Raw genomic sequence first — 25296 nt, 5'->3', positions numbered from 1 at the left:
TTATTACGCAGTTACTTTATTTAAGCAACAACAACTGCCATGTAGAACTCTCTTCATTATTCTGGATGTTACTTTACCTTTTATTAAAGTGCATTTGTTTTGTTTTGCAACAATCATGTAATTATTGTTTAATTTGTTACTTCTTTATTTCTTGCATTTGTTTGTTGTTGTAATTACGTCACTCGTATTTCACCCATGTATGTATGTGAATGTGGTTGTTCGCTTATTGCGAATGTGCGTCTGTGTGTTCGTTGCACAGATTCGATCTGGCAACATGATTTTGTGGATAATTCTAGACCAAAGAGATTTTGGGTATAAATATGAGATGCCGGCCAAACAGTGAGCAGTTGTGAACTTTATACCGAAGTGTAAACATCGACTAGTAAAGAAGTAAAGTTGTGTACTTAGCTATAACAGTCAGTTCCGAATAAGTGTAATAAAGTAAATAAAGCATTGTAGAAACGTTATCTAAAACGAACCCTGTTTTATTTGGTACAAATCGTATCGGGAAATAAAACAACGTCTACACGGAGATTAGTTAAACCTAATTCCGTAACAATTGGTGTCAGCAGTGAGATTACGATCATCCTACAATGAAGTTTAAGGATCTACGAGTGGAAGACTTGAAGAAGGAGCTAAGTAAGTTGGAGTTGTGTTCTACTGGCAACAAGGCCGAACTACAAAAACGCTTGTTGGAAGAGTTCGAGCGCCGTGGAATGAACATCGATGAATATGAGTTCGACGGTAAGGAAGAAGTCGAGTTACCGGCAAAGGGAGAATCCAGCGTTGAGGAAGTTTCGTCGGCAGCTGCCAGGGGTGACGATTTGAAATCAATGCTGGCTATGATGATGCTGGAAATGAAATCTGACAACTGTAAGATGTTAGAAGAGATGTCTAGAAAGAATGAAGAAACTTCCAGACTTGTGATGGAAATGAAAGCGGAAAATTGTAGAATGGTTGAAGAAAATTCCAGTAAAATGTTAAAAGAGATGTCTAGAAAGAATGAAGAAACTTCTAGACTTATGATGGAAATGAAAGCAGAAAATTGTAGAATGGTTGAAGAAAATTCCAGTAAAATGTTAGAAGAGATGTCTAGAAAGAATGAAGAAACTTCTAGACTTATGATGGAAATGAAAGCAGAGAATTCTAGGATGTTTGAAGAAAATTCAAGAAACTTAAAAGAGGAGTTAGAAGAGAATTCTAGAAAAATTAACGAGAAACTCGAGAACATCACGATAGTGATTGAAAAGAGAGTAGAAAACGTGGAGGTGAAAATTAAAGAGTTGGATAAAAAGATTCTGTCTATTGACGAAAAATTTCTGGCCCATGACGAGAAATTTGTGAACCTGGAGAAGAAAATGTCGGAACTGGAAATCAAAGGCGGTCCAGTGAGAGCTATCCATAACGCGTTAAAAATTAAGCCTCCAGTGTTCGACGGCTCTACCTCTTTCAATGTGTTCAAATTACAGTTCGAGACAGTGGCTGCTAGAGATTCTTGGAACGACAACGACAAGGCGGTATCACTCCTTATGGCATTGAAGGGTGATGCTGCTGACGTATTACAGAGTATTCGCGCCGCTTCTAGGAACAACTATGGAGATATAATGGCTGCTCTTGAACGTAAGTACGGTAGTGAACACAAGCAAGAGATCTACCGAATGGAACTTAGGGGAAGAGTCCAGAAGCCAAATGAGACCTTACAAGACTTTGCGGCTGATGTAGAGCGGTTGGCGCAGTTGGCATATCCAGGAGAGACACATCCATTGGTGGACCGCATAAAGATTGAGACATTTGCAAGTGGTATTCGTGATCCAGAGATAAAATTTGCGACGTATGCGGCACCGATGGGAACATTTGCAGAAACCGTGTCATTTGCCCTGGCCCAAGAAACCGCGAGGATGCTGGTGAAACCTAAAGCTTACAACGCGAGGAGGCTGGAAGTTGAGGACAACAATTCCCAGACCGTTGTCGACCCGCTGAAAGATGCACTAATGCGTGTGAAACGAGGGGCTGCTAGAACGAAAAAGGCGTGCTATAACTGTCGGAAGGCTGGACACATTGCACGGGAATGCAGATTGCGACAACAAAGGCTCAGATCCGCCTCACCGCCTTCAAAAAGCGACGACCAACCGGTGGCCAAGAATCTGCAAAGATTGCCTTCGATATCAACCTGGACATAAAGCACCGTGTGATGACATGGTCCAATGTGGAAATACCGATAAGTGTGGGCTACAACGAGAAAAGCAAACATCGCCCAAAGGCAGAATCCGGCGAGATTGCTGTCGATGTCCGTATGCTGAAGGTGGAAGCCGCCGACAAATGGCCCGTAGGAAAGTGGAAAAATCTCGCAACGAGGAGGAAAAAGCGAAGATGTACGTCGAGGAAAGGTCCATCGAAAAGCGGCCGTACAGCAAGGAAGGACAAGTCTGATGAAGACCAGGTGGCACTTAGGAAGGTGACCACAAAGAAAGAAGGTATAACGTCACGATTCCTGGAGAGAAAGCAACGTCGTCCAGAAGAGCAAAAGACCAAAGCTGACGCAGTAGAGGGTACATCTAAATCGGTTGCCACCACTACGGAAGGAGAATTGCGTCTAGTCAAAAGGAACAGGCTTAAGCGGGAGGCAGTGGTACCAATGCCCATACCACCGAGAGGGAACTGTGCCTATTCGGGACGAACAGCCTTAAGCGGGAGGCAATGTTACGAATGTAACTGATAGGTTTAAGTTAGTTTAGTTTAATTTCCGTTAATTTAAAAATTTGAATTGTAACGTAAAGTTTTTATTACGCAGTTACTTTATTTAAGCAACAACAACTACCATGTAGAACTCTCTTCATTATTCTGGATGTTACTTTACCTTTTATTAATGTGCGTTTGTTTTGTTTTGCAACAATCATGTAATTATTGTTTAGTTTGTTACTTCTTTATTTCTTGCATTTGTTTGTTGTTGTAATTACGTCACTCGTATTTCACCCATGTATGTATGTGAATGTGGTTGTTCGCTTATTGCGAATGTGCGTCTGTGTGTTCGTTGCACAGATTCGAGATGTTGCCAGATTTTGTGGATAATTCTAGACCAAGGAGATTTTGGGTATAAATATGAGATGCCGGCCAAACATCGACCAGTAAAGAAGTAAAGTTGTGTACTTAGCTATAACAGTCAGTTCCGAATAAGTGTAATAAAGTAAATAAAGCATTGTAGAAACGTAATCTAAAACGAACCCTGTTTTATTTGGTACAAATCGTATCCGGGAATAAAACAACGTCTACACGGAGAATAGTTAAACCTAATTCCGTAAAAATATTTTTGAACTTTACTCAATGAATCTACTATTGGGATATTCTTCAATCCCATTGGCCAACTGACTCATTACAACAGTCTTGAATTCCAACTGGAACTCCAAACCATTGCCCTACATATGAGTGAGTAATGAACTCGCTGTGGCGCTGCGAAATAAAAAGAAAAACAAAGCAATGAACTCGTTGTGGCGCTTGATCAGCATAACAAAACAAAATATGGAACATCTAAATGTATGGCAACATAATGTGTTGGTGACATACTACACCCTCTCCCTTAAAAGAAATGTATACAATTTTTTTTGTGTGCATAAACAAATTGTATGCATTTTATAACAATTCTTTTCGGTGGTGTCATGTTGTTTCTTATTGAATAACCTAAAATTACAAAATTGTTCTTTTGACATATGATCTTAAGTGGGCTAAGTATATATATTTTTTTTTTTGTATTCGGAAATAAAATGATTTGTTGTTTACATACATACTTAAAGTAAGAGTCTTAAAATAATTTTTTTTTTTAATATTACTTGTGATATTTCTTTAACAGATTTTTATGAAATACTTTTTCTTTGTTATTAATTCTTATTGTAACATTTAAATTTTCAATATTGATTATTTCATATGGACCATGATAAGGTGATTAATTTTTTCTTCTATTCTCCTTTTTAACTAAAACTAAATCTCCTATTTTAATATCTATTCTATTCGTATTATTTAATGAATTTAAACTTCTCTTGATTTTAGTCTGTTCAATTATATTTCTAGCGTTTTCTAATGAAAGTTTTAACCTAAGCTTTAATTCTTTAGCATAATTCTCTGTATCATATACCTTTTCACTATTCATTACTTTCTCGACTAGCATTGTCGGTAACTTTCCAAAAATAAATTCGAATGGTGAATACCTTGTGTCAACATGTGGAGTTATGTTGTATGCAAAAGCATAATATGGTATCCATTCATTTCAATTATCATTATTCACAAAAGAAAGAAAATATTCGTTTAGAACTCTATGATTTCTTTCAACTGAACCTACTGTCTCATGATGGTAAGGTGTAGAGAACTTCTGTTCTATATCTAAGAGTTTACACATCTCATCCATCAGTTCATTTACAAATTCAGTGCCTCTGTCAGATTTTAGAGTCTTGAATATTCCATACTTCAATATTAAATGTTCATTCAAATTTCTAGCTATTGATTTGGCTTCTTTTGTTTCCATTGGTACTGCAATTATGTATTTCGTCAATTCGCATTGCATAGTCAATATATATCTATAGTTATCTGAGGGTCTTAAGGGTCCTACTATGTCAATTACTACTGTATCAAAGCTATTTACCGGTGTATCAGTTTTCATTAATGGTTCTTTGGTATGTTTTGTTTGTTTATTTCTTTGGCACAAATCACATGTAGGTACTTATTTCTTTACCATCTTGCACATATTCTTCCATATGTATTTTTGTTTAAGTTTTAATAATGTTGTTCTTACTCCAAAATGACCTCCGCATGGTGTGTCGTGATATAATTTTATCAATTCATATTTTTCTTTTTCATTAAATATTTTTCGAGGATTTTCATATAAAAGAATTCTGACGTCACTATTTTTCAAATATTTATTCATTTTTTCTTTAAATTTCCCATGGGTTATTAGTTCAAATATATCGTCACTTTTACTAAGTGCGATATTCTTAATACTCAATCTGCTTAACTCAGATGATAGCTTCTCCAAAATATTATCTAGATAATAAGGATTATCACTACATCTTATGGCCAATTCGTTCACAGAATGATTATTAAGAAAAGTGAATTCTTTTGTCGACACATCAATTATAAATTTTAATTTTTTAGCTAGCTTTATATCTTTAATGGATGTACATTCCACTACTTTGAGTTGATCAGGCTCATCGGGATATGTCATCTCATTATCTTTATCCATATTGCGCAATTTATTTTTCATTCCTCGTGTTATCACCAGCGATTTCTTAACTTTTTCGTCAATATTCTGAGGTATCATTGTTTTTAATATATTGGAGTCTATTTTTATACGTGAAAGTGCATCAGCATTAGTATTATTAATTCCTTTCTTATACACAATTTCAAAATCTTAATCGGATAGTTCTAATCTAATTCTCGTAAATTTGGAACTTGGATTCTTATGAGAAAACAATGAGACAAGTGGACGATGATCCGTAACCACTATAAATTTCCTACCATAAAGATAAGGATGGAAAAATTGAATTCCCCAATGTATACCCAATAATTCCTTTTCAATAACTGGCTTATTCCTCTCATGTTTATTCAAAGAACGTCTAGCATAAGATATTGGTCTATCATTCCCTATCTCTCCTTGCGACAGTATTGCACCTAGAGCAAAATCAGAAGCATCTGTAGTTAGTATAAAAGGTTTATCAAAATCTGTATACTGTAAAATTAACACCACCAATTTTACAGTATACAACTTATTCATTCATTATCAACTTATTTTTAAGTGTCTCAAATAACTTTTGGCATTGTTCCGTCCATTCAAATTTAGTGTTCTTCTTAGATAATGAGTTCAAACATGTAGTTATTTCGGCAAAATTTTTAATGAATCGTCTATAGTAATTACAAAATGCTACGAATCTTCTTACATCATCTGCGTTCTTTGGAACCGGATATCTTGTTATCGCATCGTATTTTGAAGGATCTGGTTTAATTCCATTAGGTGTTATCAAATGACCTAAATAAACTACCTCTGGTTTCAAGAAACAACATTTATTAGGGTTGAGTTTCAAATTGTACCTATTCAGTCTATCTAGTACCTTAATGAGATTCTCATTGTGGTGTTTAAAACTACATCCAAAAACTATTATGTCATCCACATAAAGAAATGCTTCAGACTCCAAATCAGATAAAGCTATTGTCAACATACGTTGAAAACTATTAGATGATATTTTAAGACCAAAAGGTAACCATGTATACTGATAATGCCCATTAGATGTCGAAAATGCTGTCAGTGGTCTTGACTTAGGATCAAGTTCAATCTGATGAAAAGAACTAGTCATATCTAACGTCGAAAAATATTTCGCTCTACCCAATCTATCCAAAATATCGTCCAAGCGTGTTAATGGAAACTTGTCATTAACAATCTTATCATTAAGTTTCCTAAAATCTACAACTAATCTCCATTTCTTCAAATCTGCCCTTTCTTTGGAACTAAAAGCAATGGTGCATTATAAAGACTAACTGATGCCTCGATCACTTTACTTTTTAAAAGGTCTTGTACTTGAGCATTTATTTCTTCCTTATGCGCTTGTGGTAATCTATAATTTTTTATATAAACAGGATTTTTGTCTTCAAGGTTAATTTTCTGCTTGTAAAAATTGTTTGTCGTTAAATCCTCATCTTCAAGATGGAATGTTGACTGATATTTCCTTAATATAGCTACAATTTCTTTCCTATGACCTTCACTTAAGTCATCTAAATTAATTTTGCTTATTAACCTCTCAAAACGTTCATCCGTATAACTACTGTGTGAGTAAGAATGGTTAACGGTAAGTATATCATAATTGCTTAAAGGAACTGTTTCTAATTTCATATGATCTATCGTCATGTCTTGGTCAGTAACGTTCAGTAATTTGATATGCTTATTTCCATTTTTCGGAATTATAGAATTAGCCAAAAACACACCTTTCGTAATTTCCCGATTTAATACTACCGCATCTTCTACTAAATTGATGGTAAAAGGTAGAATGATTTCACTCCTCTTCGGCACAACAACCTGATTAATTTTGAAAGAACTATCATGTATAGGAATTGTGATGCTTTCACCATTTAAATTAAATGTTAGGATATACCTATCATAATCAACATTACACTTATATTTCGATAAAAAGTCTCTGCCTAAAATTCTATCTGTACTAAGTGGTAGAGTTGGGCAATTGAACGACCTAGTTCACTGTCCTAGTTCAAAAAGGTATGAGTAACATTACACTAACTAACGTGAAATAATAAGTAGACACATTTTGTTCAAAGAAACGACCGGTGTCCATTGAACTAGATAGTGAACTAGGTAGTTCAATATAGTTCAATTTGCACAACTCTACTAAGTGGAATATCATTTGATACTAGCTAAACACTATGTTCAATAACCATACCATTTACATCTATTCTAACATTAGTTACTAAATTGATGGTAAAAGGTAGAATGATTTCACTCCTCTTCGGCACAACAACCTGATTAATTTTGAAAGAACTATCATGTATAGGAATTGTGATGCTTTCACCATTTAAATTAAATGTTAGGATATACCTATCATAATCAACATTACACTTATATTTCGATAAAAAGTCTCTGCCTAAAATTCTATCTGTACTAAGTGGTAGAGTTGGGCAATTGAACGACCTAGTTCACTGTCCTAGTTCAAAAAGGTATGAGTAACATTACACTAACTAACGTGAAATAATAAGTAGACACATTTTGTTCAAAGAAACGACCGGTGTCCATTGAACTAGATAGTGAACTAGGTAGTTCAATATAGTTCAATTTGCACAACTCTACTAAGTGGAATATCATTTGATACTAGCTAAACACTATGTTCAATAACCATACCATTTACATCTATTCTAACATTAGTTGACCCAAAAGATTTAATTATTTCCCTCGAAATGCCTGTTAAATTGCAATAATCATCTGGATTTTCCTCATAACGGTACAAAAATTTCTCCTTACACAAAGAAATATCGGCACCCGTATCAATTTAAAATGTAAGTGGATAGTCTACATCTACTATGTTTAATCTTACATAATTCTTGAGGTTAGATGATATACTGTAAATGCTTTTGTCTTTTATTGTGTGCTCTCCGAAGACGAAGGTCTTGGGGTCTCCGGAACCTGAAAGTTTCCCTGAGCCTGTACCTGGTTAACATTATAAACCCTACTATTGTAGTTATTGTTGTTTCTGTTATTGTTACCATTATGGTATTTATTATTGTTCCAGTTGTTATTGTTTTTCCTATTTCCATTATTGTTCCTATTATAATTATTGTTATTATTATTGCTGTTATTACGTCCATTCCTGTTATTATTTTTGTTGTTATTATTACCTTTATTTCGGTTGTAGCCATTATTATTATTACTGTCATTGTTACCGTTATTGTTGTTATATCGTTTGTTATTATTACCGTTATTGTAATATTTCTTTTTACCATGTTTATTATCCCTATAAGATTGTGCATTATGGTACACTACGTCTTTCTGTTTTGTACGAGATACGTATCTTTCCGCAATTCGTAACGCATCGGCAAATGTCGATACACGACTAGCTTCAATGGTTGAAACAATTTGCTGATCCTGAAGCCCATTCAAGAATGTATTGAATGCTGTCAGGTTGTTAGTAGCTATTATTGCATCCCTACATTGCTCACCCAAATCAGAAATCTGAATCTCGTTGAGCTCAGAAACAAGACTTTCTATTTTATTAGCGAAACCTATTCTGGACCCGACTATCTAATCTTGAGCAAAAAACATACTTAAAAAAGAATTCCTTCTTTTCAGGAATTGTTTCGTATACTAACTCTAGACTAGCAGTGAAACTTTCCAAATCCTCTTTTTTACCTGTAAAAACCGGTACTAAAGCAACAATAGTCTTCAGATCATTAGTCTCCATCTTGTTTTCTCGTTTTACCGTATCTTTTTCTCTAACCTGCTGAGCTAACTCTGAGTGTTCCAACAACAAACTTAAAACTTCCGCTTTTAACTCACTAAATCCTGTCCTATATTTAACTGAATCTTCGTATTTTTCTTTTTCTACTAATTCATTAAAGTCAGTCTGTAGATTCGCTAACTCTGCTTTTTTCTTATCTATTGTTTCCTTCGTGTATGGTTTGCCTAACGACTTTTTCGCATTCGATACTAATATACCTAAAGACTGTAAAACCTTATCCATGGTACCAATTACAATTTCTCAAAAAGACATCATTATTTAAATTCTATTTTATTGCAACGCACTCATTCTTGCTTGTTGCTTCCTAATTTGTTTTTTCACGTATTTTTTTATGTATCTAATTATAACTACTAGTGTTATTATGATACAGACTAAGACTAACACCTCGACGCTCACGCTGACTGCTGTTGGAGCATTTTCGGTCGCCTGGATCACCTCGCTAATTTTTGTTTGGGTACTTCCCATAATTCCGGATCTTTTTCTTTATAGACAATATATCTTTCCTTTTAATATTTTAAATCTCTTTCAATATTTTTAGGCAATATATATTTCTCTTTTAATATTTTACATATCTCTCAAAAAATTTTTATCTTATGAGGAAACAAGAAATTTGTGACCACGAGCGGCAAGCGCTTACTGGTCCTAACGTCTGCAGATTGATGCAGCGTTTTATTTTACTCTATTGACGAGATAATTCCTTATAAGGAATTCTATCTCGTCTATTCTCAACCATAATTTAGAGGCACGATCCCAAGTACATGGGGGATCCGAATTGATTTCTCGTAGAAGAAGGGCTTTCTCCTTCTTTAAGCGCCATGTATAGCCTCCTCTGTTGCGGGCGGTCTCACTATAAGAATTCTCGTGTGTTGGTCCTCGCCCTGAGTCCTCATTTGATTCCTTCTCCTATATTCTTCTATCGAGAGTGGTTGTGGGCCTGTCATCTGGTCAGTGCTTGTGGGCTTTTTCTTCCTTGATCCACGATCCCGGCTTGGATCGGCTGCCTGGACAGTATGGCAGTATCTTCTCAAAGGAAACTGTCTGCGATTTGACGCAGGATGTCCTTCTTCTGTGGATTAATACGCAGGAACACTTGCCGATTACAGAGCAAGATTTGGCAGGATCGCCATGTAAAGTAAAAAAGACCTTGAGGGTTTATTTTTACTTTGCTGATTGGAACAAAGTGTCGGCTCAGATCTAGTTCTAAAACAAGTCTGCCTTCTTTATTTTTTCTTCTGATATTTATATAAAATTCTTAAATCTAACATTTAGTTCTTAATTTCTAATATTCACAAAAATACTCGATATTGAACAACTCCCAACCAATAGGAAAAGAGTTCAATATCATTACAATTACATATGTATGTGTATATGTAATATTCCACATATGTTGTCATACATTTGAGTCTTTCACTCATATTCATATTTTAGAACTTTACTCAATGAATCTACTATTGGGATATTCTTCAATCCCATTGGCCAACTGACTCATTACAACAGTCTTGAATTCCAATTGGAACTCCAAACCATTGCCCTACATATGAGTGAGTAATGAACTCGCTGTGGCGCTGCGAAACAAAAAGAAAAACAAAGCAATGAACTCGTTGTGGCGCTTGATCAGCATAACAAAACAAAATATCGAACATCTAAATGTATGGCAACATAATGTGTTGGTGACATACTACAAGACACGTAATCTGAGATACAGCTGCTTCTCGGAGGAAGTATACGTTCAGCAACTCTATCTCTGCAGTTCCACACCTGACTGCTGCCCCCATACATTCCATGTACGGGTCAGCGAGGTAGGTCTGTATTGGACTGGTGCGATCCTTCCTTAGCACGTTGTAATCATCATAACGTTGTAAGCTACGGTTGTTGTTGAGCTTGGTTTCGTGCACCGCAGCGACCTTGATATTCCTCCGACTCATGAAATCTACTATTTCCTTGGTCTTACCTCGGAGTCCATTGCAATTAAATTGGATGCATTTTCCGGGATTGGGATGTATTTTCCGGGATTGGGACAAGAACGGCTAGTGTTAAAGGCTGCATGTGCGGTTGTTGTCGTGAAGACTGCGGGGGAGTCTCATAATCGGACGACGAGGGAGTTTCGTAATCCCATGACGACTCACTGGGGACTGTATTCACGCAAGATGCAGCAACATTTCATTTCAAATTTTCATAGAGCAAGAATCCAGCCGCAGTTCAGATTTCGACATGGACTCCAACTGCATTCCTTTACCAATTTCTTGTTACTTTTAAGTTTATAACAAACATTTGTAAATGTATGGGTCGATTCCATATTGCGAAGCGAGTCATGTCGCGTCGTCTATCGTCTCTGTGACAAAATTTAAAAAATACACTACGTAAAGCGATAGAAAATAATCGTCGATAACAAGTTATCGGTGATGTAGCGGAGCGTTTTTTGTTTTGATTTCAATAAATTAGAAACAAATATCAGAACAAGTTGTACACAAAAGTTATGGTTTTCTAAAATGATAAGCTCAGTGGAACTATTTTTTGATGATAGTGAAGATGATATAGTTATCGTAGCATCTATCAGACGACACTTAAGAGATAAATCTAATCCTTTAGAATTGCCATAAGTATTGTGAGTTTGTTTTGTTTCCAACATTCATCAAAATAATTGTTAATTTTTTAGGTTTAAAGCCTATTTTCGGCTTCCAAAAGACGCTGTTATTTATATAGTGGAGGCATTAAAATGACTTCAAAAAACCTACAGATCAACAGCAATACAGCCACTACTGTGTGCTGCTTTAAGTTTTTGTGCAGAAGGAAGCTTTCAAAAATCTCATGGCAATGACTTTCACCTCGGGATGGCTCAACCCACATTGTCAAAGGTATTGAGCGAAGTTCTGGAGTTAATAGAGGAAAAACTGTGTACAATTTGGATTGTTTCCAAATTAACAGAAGAGGAAAAACGTAAAATAAAAATTATTTTTATTCAAAAACAAATTTCCCGGGCGTTGTCGGATGCATTGACGGAACACACGTACATATAATGAGACCAATTGTATCTGAATAGAAAAGTTTTTAGTTTAAACGTTTAGTTGGAAAGTACGTTGTCAATTTCTACTTCATTTTGAGGTTTTTCATTTTCTACCTCAGCAGATTGTCCAATTTCACTGTTATTATCATCCCATGTCTCTTCAATTCCGTAGATCGCACCTCTACTAGAGGATTCAGTTTCCAGAAACTCCTCAGCCTTCTTACACTCAATGCGAAGTTTTTCGACTGAGTAAGCATCACTGCTAAATATTAAATGAGCTATTCTGGGCTTTTAGCCTGCCTTGATGATGTCGATTACCTCATAGTCTTTTAATTGTTCTCTCAACTGCGTTGTCAAATTATCGATATATTGCGCAGAATTGAAAATTCTGTCACGGACCTTCAATAAATTTGCCATGCGGATATGGAATGGTTGTGTCAAATCTGGTTTGGAAATAGCCGGTTGTGTGATACGTCTGGTTAATAATGACTGGTCAATATAATTTGGTTCTGTGGTAGATTTTTCATCTTCTGTCTGTAGTCAATCTACAGTTTGAAGTACTAGAAGATCGAGCTTGCTTATGCTTGGTTTACATTCGACGTCGTTTCGTGATTTCGAAGGCGTTACGTGATTTCGCGCGCAATCAAGCAAAATTTATCATGATTTCACATACAAAAATGAAATCATCTCATTTCGTGATTTCAGCGAAATCACAGTGCACATGATATACAACCCTGCTTTTGCCTAAAAAAGTACCAAAAGTTACAACACTTTCCACGTATCACAATAAACAAGGTAGATGGTCAATTGCTGCAACAAAAAATTTTAGTATCAAAATTTGTAAATAATGTGAAAAAAATATTAAATTACTTTGTTACAATGCTATTTTTCATTCCTGTACTTTTTGAATTGTAATGTTAGAAAAACGAGCGAATTGTCAAAAATTGCTTCCCCATACAAATTTCTTAAAAAATAAGGGAACGGAAGAATGACGGAAATTGCCAAAACTCCAGCAGAAATGTCAAAATCAACGTATCAGCAATCGTATTTAGATGCTAATGAACATGCTGCTAGTTTCTACTAGGCCAAAATTGTATGGTAGAAAACAGGAGAAGAGTGTGTTATTCGGCGCTATTTTTGTTTAAAAAAAGTGAAAGACTTGCTAGATTTCGGAGTACGGGAACGTATTTTTAGCCCTAAACGGGAAAATTACTGCAAGTAGTAATATTTTGCAGGTTATGAACACAACTTTTATCTATCAAAATTTATTATTATGATGTCTCAACGATAAAATAATTTTTTATTTTTTCGTTTGTTAGTATTATACACTTAATTAATTAATACGATATATAGATAATTTTACGATAATTTTCGAAATAAAGTTGTAAAGTTCTATATTGTCGTATATTTTTGATGACGAATTCAATTTACGCATATGCATCAATTTGCGCATATGCATCTACCTTGATTATTGTGATATGTTTGAAATCAACAAAAAAATAAATGTAAACACTGGGGTGTATTTAAGGATTTCGTGAAATCCAGTGGATTTAGAGCGCAAGTGTAAACTTGGCATTACATTTGGAACACTGAGGCGCAGTAACCCCTGGTGAACCGCATTTAAAACAGAAAAGTGATCGTTGGGAACTGGAACACTGATTAAAAACATGTCCACTTTCACCACAGTTCCAACATCGAGATACATCACTACTATAGGATTCCCTTTCCAGAAACTCCTCAGCCTTCTTACACTCAATGCGCAGTTTTTCGACTGAGTAAGCAACACTGCTAAATATTAAATGAGCTATTCTGGGCTTTAAACCTGCCTTGATGATGTCGATTACCTCATAGTCTTTTAATTGTTCTCTCAACTGCGTTCTCAAATTATTAATCGCATCGATATATTGCGTTACGGATTCATCACGCCCTTGTTTGCGATCCATCTTCTGCCTAAGCACTTCTATATTGGATTGGTATCGTTGAAATTCGCGAATAATATCAAGTTTCAAATGGTTCAAATTCATGTTTGGATATAACTTAATCCTATCCCAGTACCATTGATTCGCTCTCCCTTCCAATAACTGATGAAAATCTGCTAAAAGCTCTGAATCAGGACAACCATAGCTTCTCTGTAACCTCTCTACTCTAAAAATGAAGTCTTCGACCAGCGGAGTCTTCGGGGTGCCGTCGAACTTTATTCCCCATTTGCTAACATACGGGTACTTCGGCTTAGCAAAATATTCCTGAGGGGGCAATTCATTGGGTGGCGGATCTACTACATCTCGTCTACGATTCGGTTTTGGTAGCCCTTGCGATCGAAAACAATTCGATGTCGGAAAATGTACATGCATCACACCTACAGTCGTTTTTGACTCGTTTTGAGCTCGAAATAGTTTTCCATCACATACCTGTATATCTGTGAGTAGTAACTCCTGAACCGAAAATAATTATTTGAAACCCAAAAAAATTGAGAAGCAAAGGTAAGCAATCAAAGATATTTTCCTACAGGCGGTAATAGCATCTGCTAATATAACTATTTATCGTAAACACGAATATAAAATCGTCTTCCTTAAATCTTCAAATAATCATTCCCTAAATCCCGGTCCACACTAGAGTGAATAAATTGAAAAAATTGCATGAAATTATGCGTCTCTAGATCGACTTCCATAGAAGAGTAAAATCATAAAATTGCTGTAGTGGGGAATTCGATTTAAGAACGACTAATTTCATAAAATTTTTTAATGAAATTCACGTGAGTGTGGACCGGGACTAAACAGGCTACTCGAAAATTTTTGTATCTTAGACCAGAATATCTGGTTATAATTTCCCAAGTTAAAATCAAAACGTCAATCTTCAATTGAGATTATAATTAGTCACACTCTAATAAACTAAATAATTATACACACTCTAATAAACGAAACGAAGAAAATCAGAAAAAAAAACAAAACTTAGAGTTTCATGTAGTGGTAGGTATAGGTAAAAGTTTGATTCGGTCAATGTAACTAAGCAACAACATCATTCATATAAAACTGTATAATCCTACAATCTCTCAAGATAAATTCTAACTCAACAGCACAACCTAAAAAAGATATATCCATTATCGGTAATTCTGCGGTGAACATAAGCTATCATCCGCGAATGACTATATAATTTCAATACCTATACTGAATTTTTCTACTGGCATGTTGTCGCACAATTGAACTTCGTCGTACAAACGAACTATCCAAGACAACAAAATGCTTTTCCTTGACGACAGAAGTTTAGGAATAAATGTATCTCGTTCCACATTACGTTGCTGTTGGTTCCTTATAGAATAATAACGAACCAAGAAACGGAACTAAAACAAATTTGTAACTAAAGTGTATATAATCAATATGAAAAGTAGAAATTTTGACCTCTATTTTGTCGCAATAGTTGAAAACTCTTATAAAGACAATTGTTCAAGACGTACAAAATAGTATGCAAAAGATGTTATATATGCTTAACTTCCTTCTCCGATTCAGCTGCGAAGCTACTGACTAATGTAATTGAACAATAAATCAGGACTCCGAAACCAATCTATCTAAAAAAATCAAAATTTGCTTCTACGTTGTGCCCCATTTTATAATGGCCCTCGAGGTGAGATCGGGATATTTTTCTCATACCTGGATGGCGTTGGTATTTATTTCCTCTCAACTTGCTCCGGCATTGCTCACGTTACACTCGAGCCTTTACAAAAAAAGTTATGCTAATGAATACGATAACAACAGAAAGCATGGTTTGTTTTAACTGCATTATATATGTTGCTATTGTTGGTAACACTGGTGTTGTTGTGTACCTATATCTGCACTCCCTATGGATTCTGCTTGGAATCCCCTTTCGAGCCTCATTTGTAGGAGTGCTCCCTGAAGTTGGTTGTAGTGCAGTGCCACGTCACCATCCCCAGGGTATTGCCAGCACTAACAAAAAATGTCAAATCGATATTGGGCAATTATAGCACGACGTAACGTGCGTGCATGAAGGGTGACATAACAACACGTCATCTCATAGAACCCCTTCCTTCGAATTTTGCTGGGTACCTACTCGGGACCAACAGGATTACGCGGGAGTCAGTGTTAAGGAACCGGCAGGTGGATTTAAGTTAACTTAGATTAACTACCATTTATTTAAAATTTGAATTGTAGAATAAATTTCGGGACCAACAGGATTACGCGAGAGTCAATGTTAAGGAACTGACAGGTGGATTTAAGTTAACTTAGATGAACTACCATTAATTTAAAATTTGAATTGTAGAATAAATTTGTTTGGAAATCGACTGCACAGAATTTTTTACTATCTTTAAATTTTCGCTTAGTTGTTCTAACTGTATACGATATGTTTGTAAGTTCGTTTTTCTGCCTAATCAGGTTCTGGATCTTTCTCAAATCTACTAGTTTTAGCTTTTTAGGGCATCGATCCTTGGTCTGTAGAAATTTAGATGGCTTAACCATCCCGAGCGTACTTGAGCCAAAACTATTATGGTTTGAAGTGACAGCTGACGCTCCTCAACTTCGATAGATGGAGGATGTTCTCCAGGGACCGCATTCACACCATAGTTGTTTATAGCATCTGCGAGTGTATTTTTCTGAATACTATTTAATATTGCTTGATAGGCTTGTTGATGTTGGGGTTCACTCTTATAACGTGTAAAATAAAAAAAAAAACATTTTATAAGATTGCTGTAAAAATGAAACAATTTTTTATTATTTGTAAGAATGCATTTTTATTTTAGATTTCAAAACAGTTTAAATACATGACGGAATGGTTTCACGTTCTGTTGTCATATAGTACAGCCACCATTATCCAGTCAACATTTCACATTGCCGTTTATTTATGAAGTTTCTGAAAAAACACAAAAAAAAAAAACACACACACAATGAGCAATTTTATAGCAGTAATTTATATAACAAGAACACTGTAAAATACAAAAAAATGCGATAAATATCCACCTTAGTTTAGTTCTGCTTGTTCAGACCCAGCAAAAAGTTTGACTACAAAAACCCTAGTAGGGTTTTGTCCTGTCAGATCCAGTTCGGATTTTATGGCCGGGCTAAATCTACACTTTTTTGCATTTATCAGGCCTTTATCTCAGAAACGAATAGGAATTTGGCCTTGCTGTCTTTAGCAATATTGTAGCCCTAAACTAGTAGAACTATTCTTTTGAAAAAACCACATAAGAAAAACTCCATCTAGGGCATCCAAATCTATAAAATATAGAAAATTTTACATAATTTCTGAAATTCTGGTCAGTATCGGCTAAACTATTGGGAGTTGAACCAAGTAGCCTATTGCAAAAAATTTCCAAATAAAGTTCTCAACAATTCTTTAGAACATTCTGAAACTCTAAAATTCTTACTTCATGTTGTTTCAGCGGTATTTTGCATCATATCTTTTACAACACGTATTTCAAATACAGTTCACACCAACAGTTTATTCTCGCATTTCAGATTTCACTACATTATTGACATTTTTATTAAATCGTCGTTGAAAAATGTACTGAAAACAACGGCATAGAGGCATTTTACAACAATGACATGGTCTGAAGAGCTGTGTATTACATTCCAGGGAATATTTGTCCAAAAGAAAATATTCAGAAAAAATTAACGGTTTTGGAGATACATTGCGAAATGTATAAAAATTATGGAATTTGTGTATATATTTTGAAATTTCAGGCAATAAATGTAGTTTTTCGAGTTCATTATTTCTCCAAATATTTTATTCTTGTCCTTGTCTACAAATTTGCTTCAGAGGTCAGAAGAAGATTCACATTGGTTTCAGAGATATAGCCACGAATTTTTTTAAAAACTCAATATTTAACCATATTTAGATCGGGCCATAAAATCCGAGCTGGATCTGACACAACAAAACCCAACTAGGGTTTCTTGTCGTTTGGGTCTGTACTTTCAAAAAATCCTCAGTTCGAATTGTTTGACAAGATCACCTTAAAAATGTTGCACAGTGTAATGCAAGTGTACAGTACAAGTGTACAGTACATGTGCCGTTGGAGTACATATTTTCCTATGAATACATTTATGAATTTTACAGGAGAGCGCGCAGCTAGGATGCATTCCATTTTGCTTCCACAGCATACAGCTAGGATGTACTCAATTTTCGATCCAAATCACGGCTTTTGATGCAGTGTTTTGGAATGAATTTAAATGCAGGTTTTTTATGTTGCCTTCCCATCACTATTTCAGCTTTCGACATGGACTCCATTCCACTCCATTAAAAATTTCCGTCTCGTGAAAAACCGTAAAAATGTTCGCAACTTAAGATTTTTGGTCTGTTCCTTTACTTTTGAAAATGGTAAAACCGGCAAAAGTAGCAAAAGTTGTAAACGGCTCCCATATGAATTGTATAGTGTCTGAAGTAAAAGAACGCTTTTCAAGTAAAAAGTGGTAAAACTTGAAGATTCTTGCACGTAAAGGAACAGAGCTTTTATTTTATAACAAATTCTTTGAAATGTATACACTATTTTTTGTTTTTGGAAGAAATTTCGCCAGCGGCGTACGGCGGTCGAAAGCACTAATCTAGCGGCGCGAAATTAATAACTGGCAAACGAATTGAGATACGTCACTGAAATTTGGTACAAACTCAGCTAGTACCTGTGGGCAATAATGGGCCAAATATGAACAATATCGGCTAATGTTTTGGTGTAGCCCCCATATAACGGTACCTTAAGATTTTCAGTATTTTGAGGATTTAAGCCACAAATTTGTAGCAAATTACCTGTAATTTGCTACTTAGGGTTCCTAGTGGTCACAAAATATTTGCACCAAAAATTATGGACATAGGTGCACGTTTTGATATAGCCTCCATGTAACCGTACCTCCCAATTTAAGGTATTTTGAATATCATGACCACATTTTTAAACCAAATTGGCTGTAATTTTGCATTCCGTGTTCTCACTGCGTATAAAACTTCTTACAAAACATTTTCAACACGGATTTATGATTCGATGTAGCCCCTTTTACCCCCGATTCGTTGAATTTTTACTTGTTATCCCATATTTAATAACAAGTTTAGCTATAATATGGTATTATAGTGTCTCCGGGGGTAGAAATCCTCCTTGCAGACATTTCTCAAGATAGCTCCATATTTTGATTTAGCTCCCATACAAATGCACAGCTAAATTTGTATGAATTTCATGCAAAATCCCTTATTTGAAAAGTGCAGTCATCGAAAGATTTGCAAATATTTGTAGCCCTAATGTGGTTACTCCGTATCCAAAGAGTCCAATTTCATTCGCCAAAAAATAATCGAACCTAAGTTCGGCCAAGTTTACAAGATGCACTCTATGGACCAAGCGCGTGCAACCCGTAAAAACACTAAAAATTTAATTTTTTTAAAATTTATTGCTATATAACTAAGTACCTCCCCAAACTAATTTTTATAATATAATTTTCTCACCCTCTGCTATTAATTAAAAATAAATCTTGTCCAGTTTCATTACGATTTTTTTTTAACTTAAACAAATATGAAGTTAATTTGTTTGCAAAATTTTTTTAAAATCCTATGCAACAAAAACTCTTGTATTTGATAGTGAATAACTGAGTGAATATTTACAACAACAAAAATGAAAAAACAAAATCTTTGTCTGCAAAGTGTCTGTAATCGATACAATGGAAAATATTTCGCAATTTTATAGTTCGATTTTTTGACTTTCGCCCCGCTAGATCAGTGGTTTTGACTAGTGTGCGGCGGGTGCATTTTTCATAACTCCGTGTGGACTGCATCGAAGGATGTAGTGAAATCATAACTCCACATGCACAACTTCCAAAATTTGTTGCTGAGGATTTATGTTTTTTTATAAACATACCTAAATATTTATTGTTTTTACCTTATCTGGTTATATCTCAGAATACAATGGGTTCTTGTTTAACTCTTTAAAACAACATTGGGCCATAGTAGTAATACAGATTATGAGCTTTTACAACTCTATTCAGACCAATCATAAATATAAGGGAGGAATTATATTCCTACGGAAAGTACTTCTCTCGAGATATAAATCTTCCAATCATCAATAATTTGGGAATAAAAAAATTAATATGGCATCTCTTATTAATCAACTGTTATAGCCCGTTTCCACGGTACGTCGTTCGTTCTCTATTCGTTGTTCGACCCATAACTACGAATAAATTACTTATTTCCCCACACAAAATTCTATGAACGAACGACGATTTTTCTACGTTGTTCGGTTAGAAATACTCTCTGAACGATGAATAAGTATGTCCCATCCCTAACAAATGAGAGAATTTATCGAAAAAATTAATTATGACATGTCTAAATTCAAAATTGAAAAATTTGTTGAAAACACAAACATTTTTAGAAAAAAGGAAAAAGATGAATGAAAAATAATGAACTAAACATTTTATACAGATGCAGAAGGAAGATGGTTGTGTTTCCTTCTTAATTCCACACACATTTCTTGTCCATTAGTTCAAAATCGCGTAAAAAATCAGAAACAAAAAGGAAACAAATAACTGAAAGTCTGTAAACACAAACATTGTTTTGACATGTCTCTCTCTCTTTAATTTTGAAAATAGAAACATATAAAAATATATTGAAAATACAAAATTATTGAGAATTTATGGAAAAAATGAATGAAATGTGTGTAGTTAAATATAGAAGAAACGTTTGAAGGAAAGTCTATTGCTTTTCCTATTCATTTAATGTATATTTTATGTGTTTTCGGTTCAAATATTCGTTAAAACAAGGAAACAAAAATGAAGGAATTTTTTTAATGTTTCTGTTAATTACGAATGGTGTCGTGGAAACGGGTTAATTCGTGTACGTCGTTCGACAGGTGAACAACGTAATTGAAACGTTCGTGTGAACATGACATTAGTCTTTTTCATAATCATGTACCCATATTTCCGACATATTCAAAAAAATTCTACCGGGTAAGCAATACAGCTGGCAAACTATCGATATTCCCAACATTCGATATTTTCGATATTTCATTTCAAAAAATCGATTACTATCGATATTACCTTAACGGTAATGTCATCACCATTAATTTGGAGATGAATATGGCGGAAATTTCAATGCTTCTGTTGACATTTTGCACAAGTAGTTCACAGAAATGTAAAGGAGAATAGACAATTGCTTTTATTTAATAAAAATAAAATAAAAACTTTTTACTTTTCCAAAAAATGTGTACGTGTGACTACTAGAGTTGTACAATCTAGTTCATTTGAAAGATCTAGTTCAATAGCTAAGCTCTTTTAACTAAACTAGTTCAGTAATCTAGTTTATAGTTCTCTATCCAGTTGAATCATTCGGGTCAGAATCGTTCACGCGCTCTTAATCGTTAGCTTGATGAAAACACAGGCATACACCAAATAGGAACAAACATTAGAATAGTATAATTAAACTACAAAAATATTATGTTTAGATATTTTAATTCCATATATAAGGAATTAAGTTTATAAAAAAATAATATAATGGTATGTGTGTTTGTAGAGATTGTCACTGCGAAAAAAGATTTTTGTGTGTATGTTTCGTTTTATTTTTTGCTATCCATAACAAGGCACATTGATATATATTGGCATATGTTTATGTCAAAAATGTTCTTAATGTAGAAATTACACAATGAGGGTTTTACACTTCATATTGATCCAAAACATAAACAAAACTAATTACATTACGAAGGCATCAATTAGCACAGAAGACGGCGTCACTTTAGTCATATGTGAATGACATGGCATAAGACGGGAATACACGCGGACAACCGATTTTCTTGACAACCGATTTTCCGAGATATAGACCTTTAAAGTTCCAAAAATATGTAGCCGAAGGTAGGCTAATTAGAGAAAAATTAATAATATAAAATAAAGTTTTGTTTCCGTCCCCTAGATTTGCACTTGTCCATAGCTTAGTCCCCGGCCGAAGGCCGTCTATTTAGAAAAAAATTGTAATTTAAAAGAAAATGTTGTGTCTGTTCCCGAGACTTGCACCCGTCCATAAGAGAAAGTCTTAAATCCCCGGTCGAAGTCCTGCTAATTTGAGAAAAATTTATAACTTAAAATAAATTGTTGTTCCCGGTCCCTAGATTTGCCCTTGTCCATACGAGAAAGTCTTAAATCCCCGGCCGAAGGTCTGCTATTGCAAAAGAAAATTATAATTTAAAATAATATTTAGAACTTTAAAGGCCTATATCTCGGGAAGTATGGACTTCCCAGAGATGATATATATTTTTGTGTTCAGGACAACGAGACCTATCTGTGGTAAAAATTTCAAAAAAATAGGGCGTGCGCATGAATAGCCGTCTTGTTGCCTCTTCTTGCAGTGGTGCAACGTATTTTTGGGGAGCTGCTTGGCATCTCGCGAGGGGATCCTGCGAATAACCGGAGTCCACAGAATAGCAACGGATGGGCCATTCGGCCATTTGACTTTCTCTTCAGATCTTGTTTCACGATCCAATAAAGTACTCCACATAATGAGTAACTGGAAGTTGAAGTTTTTAGGCGCCCCTAGTGGTTTATTGGTCGAAAATTTTATATATACGGTAGAAGCTCTTACCCCCCCAAATTTTACAACGGAATTATGACCCTGTGTGCAGAAACGCCAGCTTGCTTTTCGATGGTCAGGCAGCAGATTGGTACTGGCGATATCATCGGTCGGTTATACCACTAGTAATGTAGTTTTTGTCTTCGCTAGTTAAAATCGATTTTATCTTCACGTACATAATTTTGGCAAGGATATGAAAACTCTCTGTGTAGGGTGTCCAAAGCCGAAACCCGTTAACCGATTTTGAGTTACAAAACCGAAACCGGGTTTCGCCAAAAACTTCATTTTCGGTTAACCGAAAGTAAACAAAATTTAACTATCACAAGGTACACTAAAGTTATAATTATCAGATACCTTTATATTTAAATAAGATTTGGTGTAAAATATAGAGTTGTGCCAATCTGGTTGTATGAAAAAACTACGTATATGTAATATGAAACGGTAATTTGTATGACGTTACTCATACGTTTTGGAACTAGTACAATGATCAACTCTAATAAAATGGTCCTAAACTTAGCGTGGTAGATACAATTAAAAATTATAGTTGGTCCAACATAATCAGTATTCAACAGGCCGCCGAATTTTCAGATACTGTATAATACATATTCACCTTAAGAATAAAATAATACAAAACAAAACATTTGTTATTATATCTGAATAAAACAAAAATGCCTAAAGTAACAAGCCGTCGTAGTGCTTGCAATAAAAAAACTCTGTGTAAAAAGTGCAAGAATGGAATAAAAGAAGATTTCGATGATTATGCGATGAATGTAAGAATAGCTATCACTTTCGTTGCTCTGGCTTAACAAAGAGAGAATTCGATAATTTTTTGAGAAATGAGAGCGAAATATTCAACTGCCATGAATGTTGTGAAGAAGGAAATGGAGAAATAAGAAAAGAACTGAACACAATAAAAACGGAGTTAAGGAAACTAGACAAATTAGAAAAACTGGATCAACTGACTGAATCGATAAATTTCATGTCAACAAAGTTCGATGAATTAATGCTTATGCTTGCAGACAATGGACAATGGTGTTATAAATGGGCTAAAAGTTGAGAGCAATGTTAATGCTGCTGATGCAGTGTTATCATTTGCTAAGAGCATTGGAGTTGATTTGGGAGAGAATGCAGTAGATACAGCATATTATGTTGGAAAGCGTAGCAGTGAGAAGGAGAATAATAAACAAAACAAAACGATTGTAGTTAAATTTTCGGCAAAGAGCTACAAGGAACAATTAATGAAATCCAAAGCCATATTGAAGGAAAAAGAGGAAACCAAGAATGTCTACGTGAATGACTATTTAAGTAAAGATACCTTGAATCTGTTGTACTATGCTAAATCGCTCAAATCCATTGGCTTTCAATACGTCTATGCAAGAGACGGTAATGTGTTTTGTAAGAAGAGCGAGATCTCGAAAAATATTAGAATAAAGTGTGAAGATGTCGATAAAATGCTATGGGAAGCAACAACGAATAAATACTTCAAAAGAAGATCGATGGTGTGCAACAGAGAAGTGGAAGATGATGTTCTAGTGAAGATGGAGATGGTATCGCTTACGAATCCCCCTCATAAATAGTTTTTATTATACATATATAAATAATTAAATTCATTTTATATAATATTAAAAAACCAAAATGATTAAAAATATATATTTCAAAAGATTTTCAAAATTTTTAAAATATACAACTGAATTAGATAGTGATTATTTTCACATTGTAAGTATAAACGTCAGATGTGTTTCTTCCATTGAAAAATTTAATAAGTTTAAAACTTTGCAGCAAGTTTTCCAAAGTTACCCGATATTATAACTCTTCAAGAGACGTGGTTCCAAGAAAATATTACTCAACTGTATTCAATTCCGGGATATAATAGTGTTCATTGTTGCAGAGATGATAACTATGGTGGTAATACAATATATATCAATAACCGTTTTCAGTACACCATTGACATTTGTAGAAGTCATAAGTTTTTGTATATGGTAACTGACACCCTGGATAATTTCAAAATAGAGAACAGACCTATGAAAATCGTTTTTTTTTTATCGTTCGCAGAAGTGTGTGGTTACTGATTTTGTTAATATTATGGAAACAGTATTAGATTTGCATGCGCAAAGTCCTCTCATAGTACTTGGTGATTCTAATATTGATACCTACCAAAATTCTAGATTTACAGATTTAAAGCCAATGTTTCAAAACTACGGTTGCGAGAGTGTACATAATTAAATAACGCGGCCAGTGAGTGGATCATGTATTGATCAGGTTTTCAGTAATATCTCTGACAGGCTATTTGTGGATTCTGTGGAATGTGATCTTTCAGATCATAACTTGATATCGTGCAAGCTGAAAAGTACAGACAAATGTACCGACAGAGTAGAAATATTACGGAAGTATTGCGATTATCAGAAAGCAAAAGAAATGTTACAAAGCAGCTTAGGTCAGAACATTAGTTATTCAGATGTTTCTGTTTTTAGCGGAAATTCCATTCCACCATACAAGAAAAAAAGAGCACCCATTTACAGTTTGAAATTTCTCCCTGGATAAATGGTTACCTCCAAAAACTATTTTTATTGAAGAACAAGTTGCTTAAAAGGCGACGAAAGTAAAAAAATAAAAATCCAAAACTTGAGGATATGTTAAAACGTATAAGCCGAGTAATAAAAGTAGCATGTCGAGTATGTAGAGACAGTTATTATATGGACAATCTTAGCAAAATAGGGAATGACCCTAAGAAATGCTGGAACTTCATTAACAAATCCCTTGGGAAAT

General features: G+C 34.7%; 1 protein-coding gene across 5 annotated transcripts in view; it reads right to left on the bottom strand.

Moving 5' to 3' along the window:
* Window positions 1–16714: 16714 nt before the first annotated feature.
* Klc (kinesin light chain) overlaps window positions 16715–25296 on the bottom strand; it is a 394492-nt gene continuing 385910 nt past the window's right edge. For all 5 annotated transcript variants that reach the window (XM_073986273.1, XM_073986274.1, XM_073986276.1 and 2 more), the window contains one exon: window positions 16715–16860. In XM_073986273.1, coding sequence (XP_073842374.1) covers window positions 16846–16860 — 15 coding nt within the window. In that variant the 3' untranslated portion in view covers window positions 16715–16845. The remainder of the gene's footprint in view (window positions 16861–25296) is intronic.

This window comes from Musca autumnalis, unplaced genomic scaffold (genome assembly GCF_047663935.1).
Source record: "Musca autumnalis isolate F117 unplaced genomic scaffold, ASM4766393v1 scaffold_4, whole genome shotgun sequence".
In the NCBI taxonomy this organism is placed as follows: domain Eukaryota; kingdom Metazoa; phylum Arthropoda; class Insecta; order Diptera; family Muscidae; genus Musca; species Musca autumnalis.
This window is presented reverse-complemented; position numbering and strand designations above follow the sequence as displayed.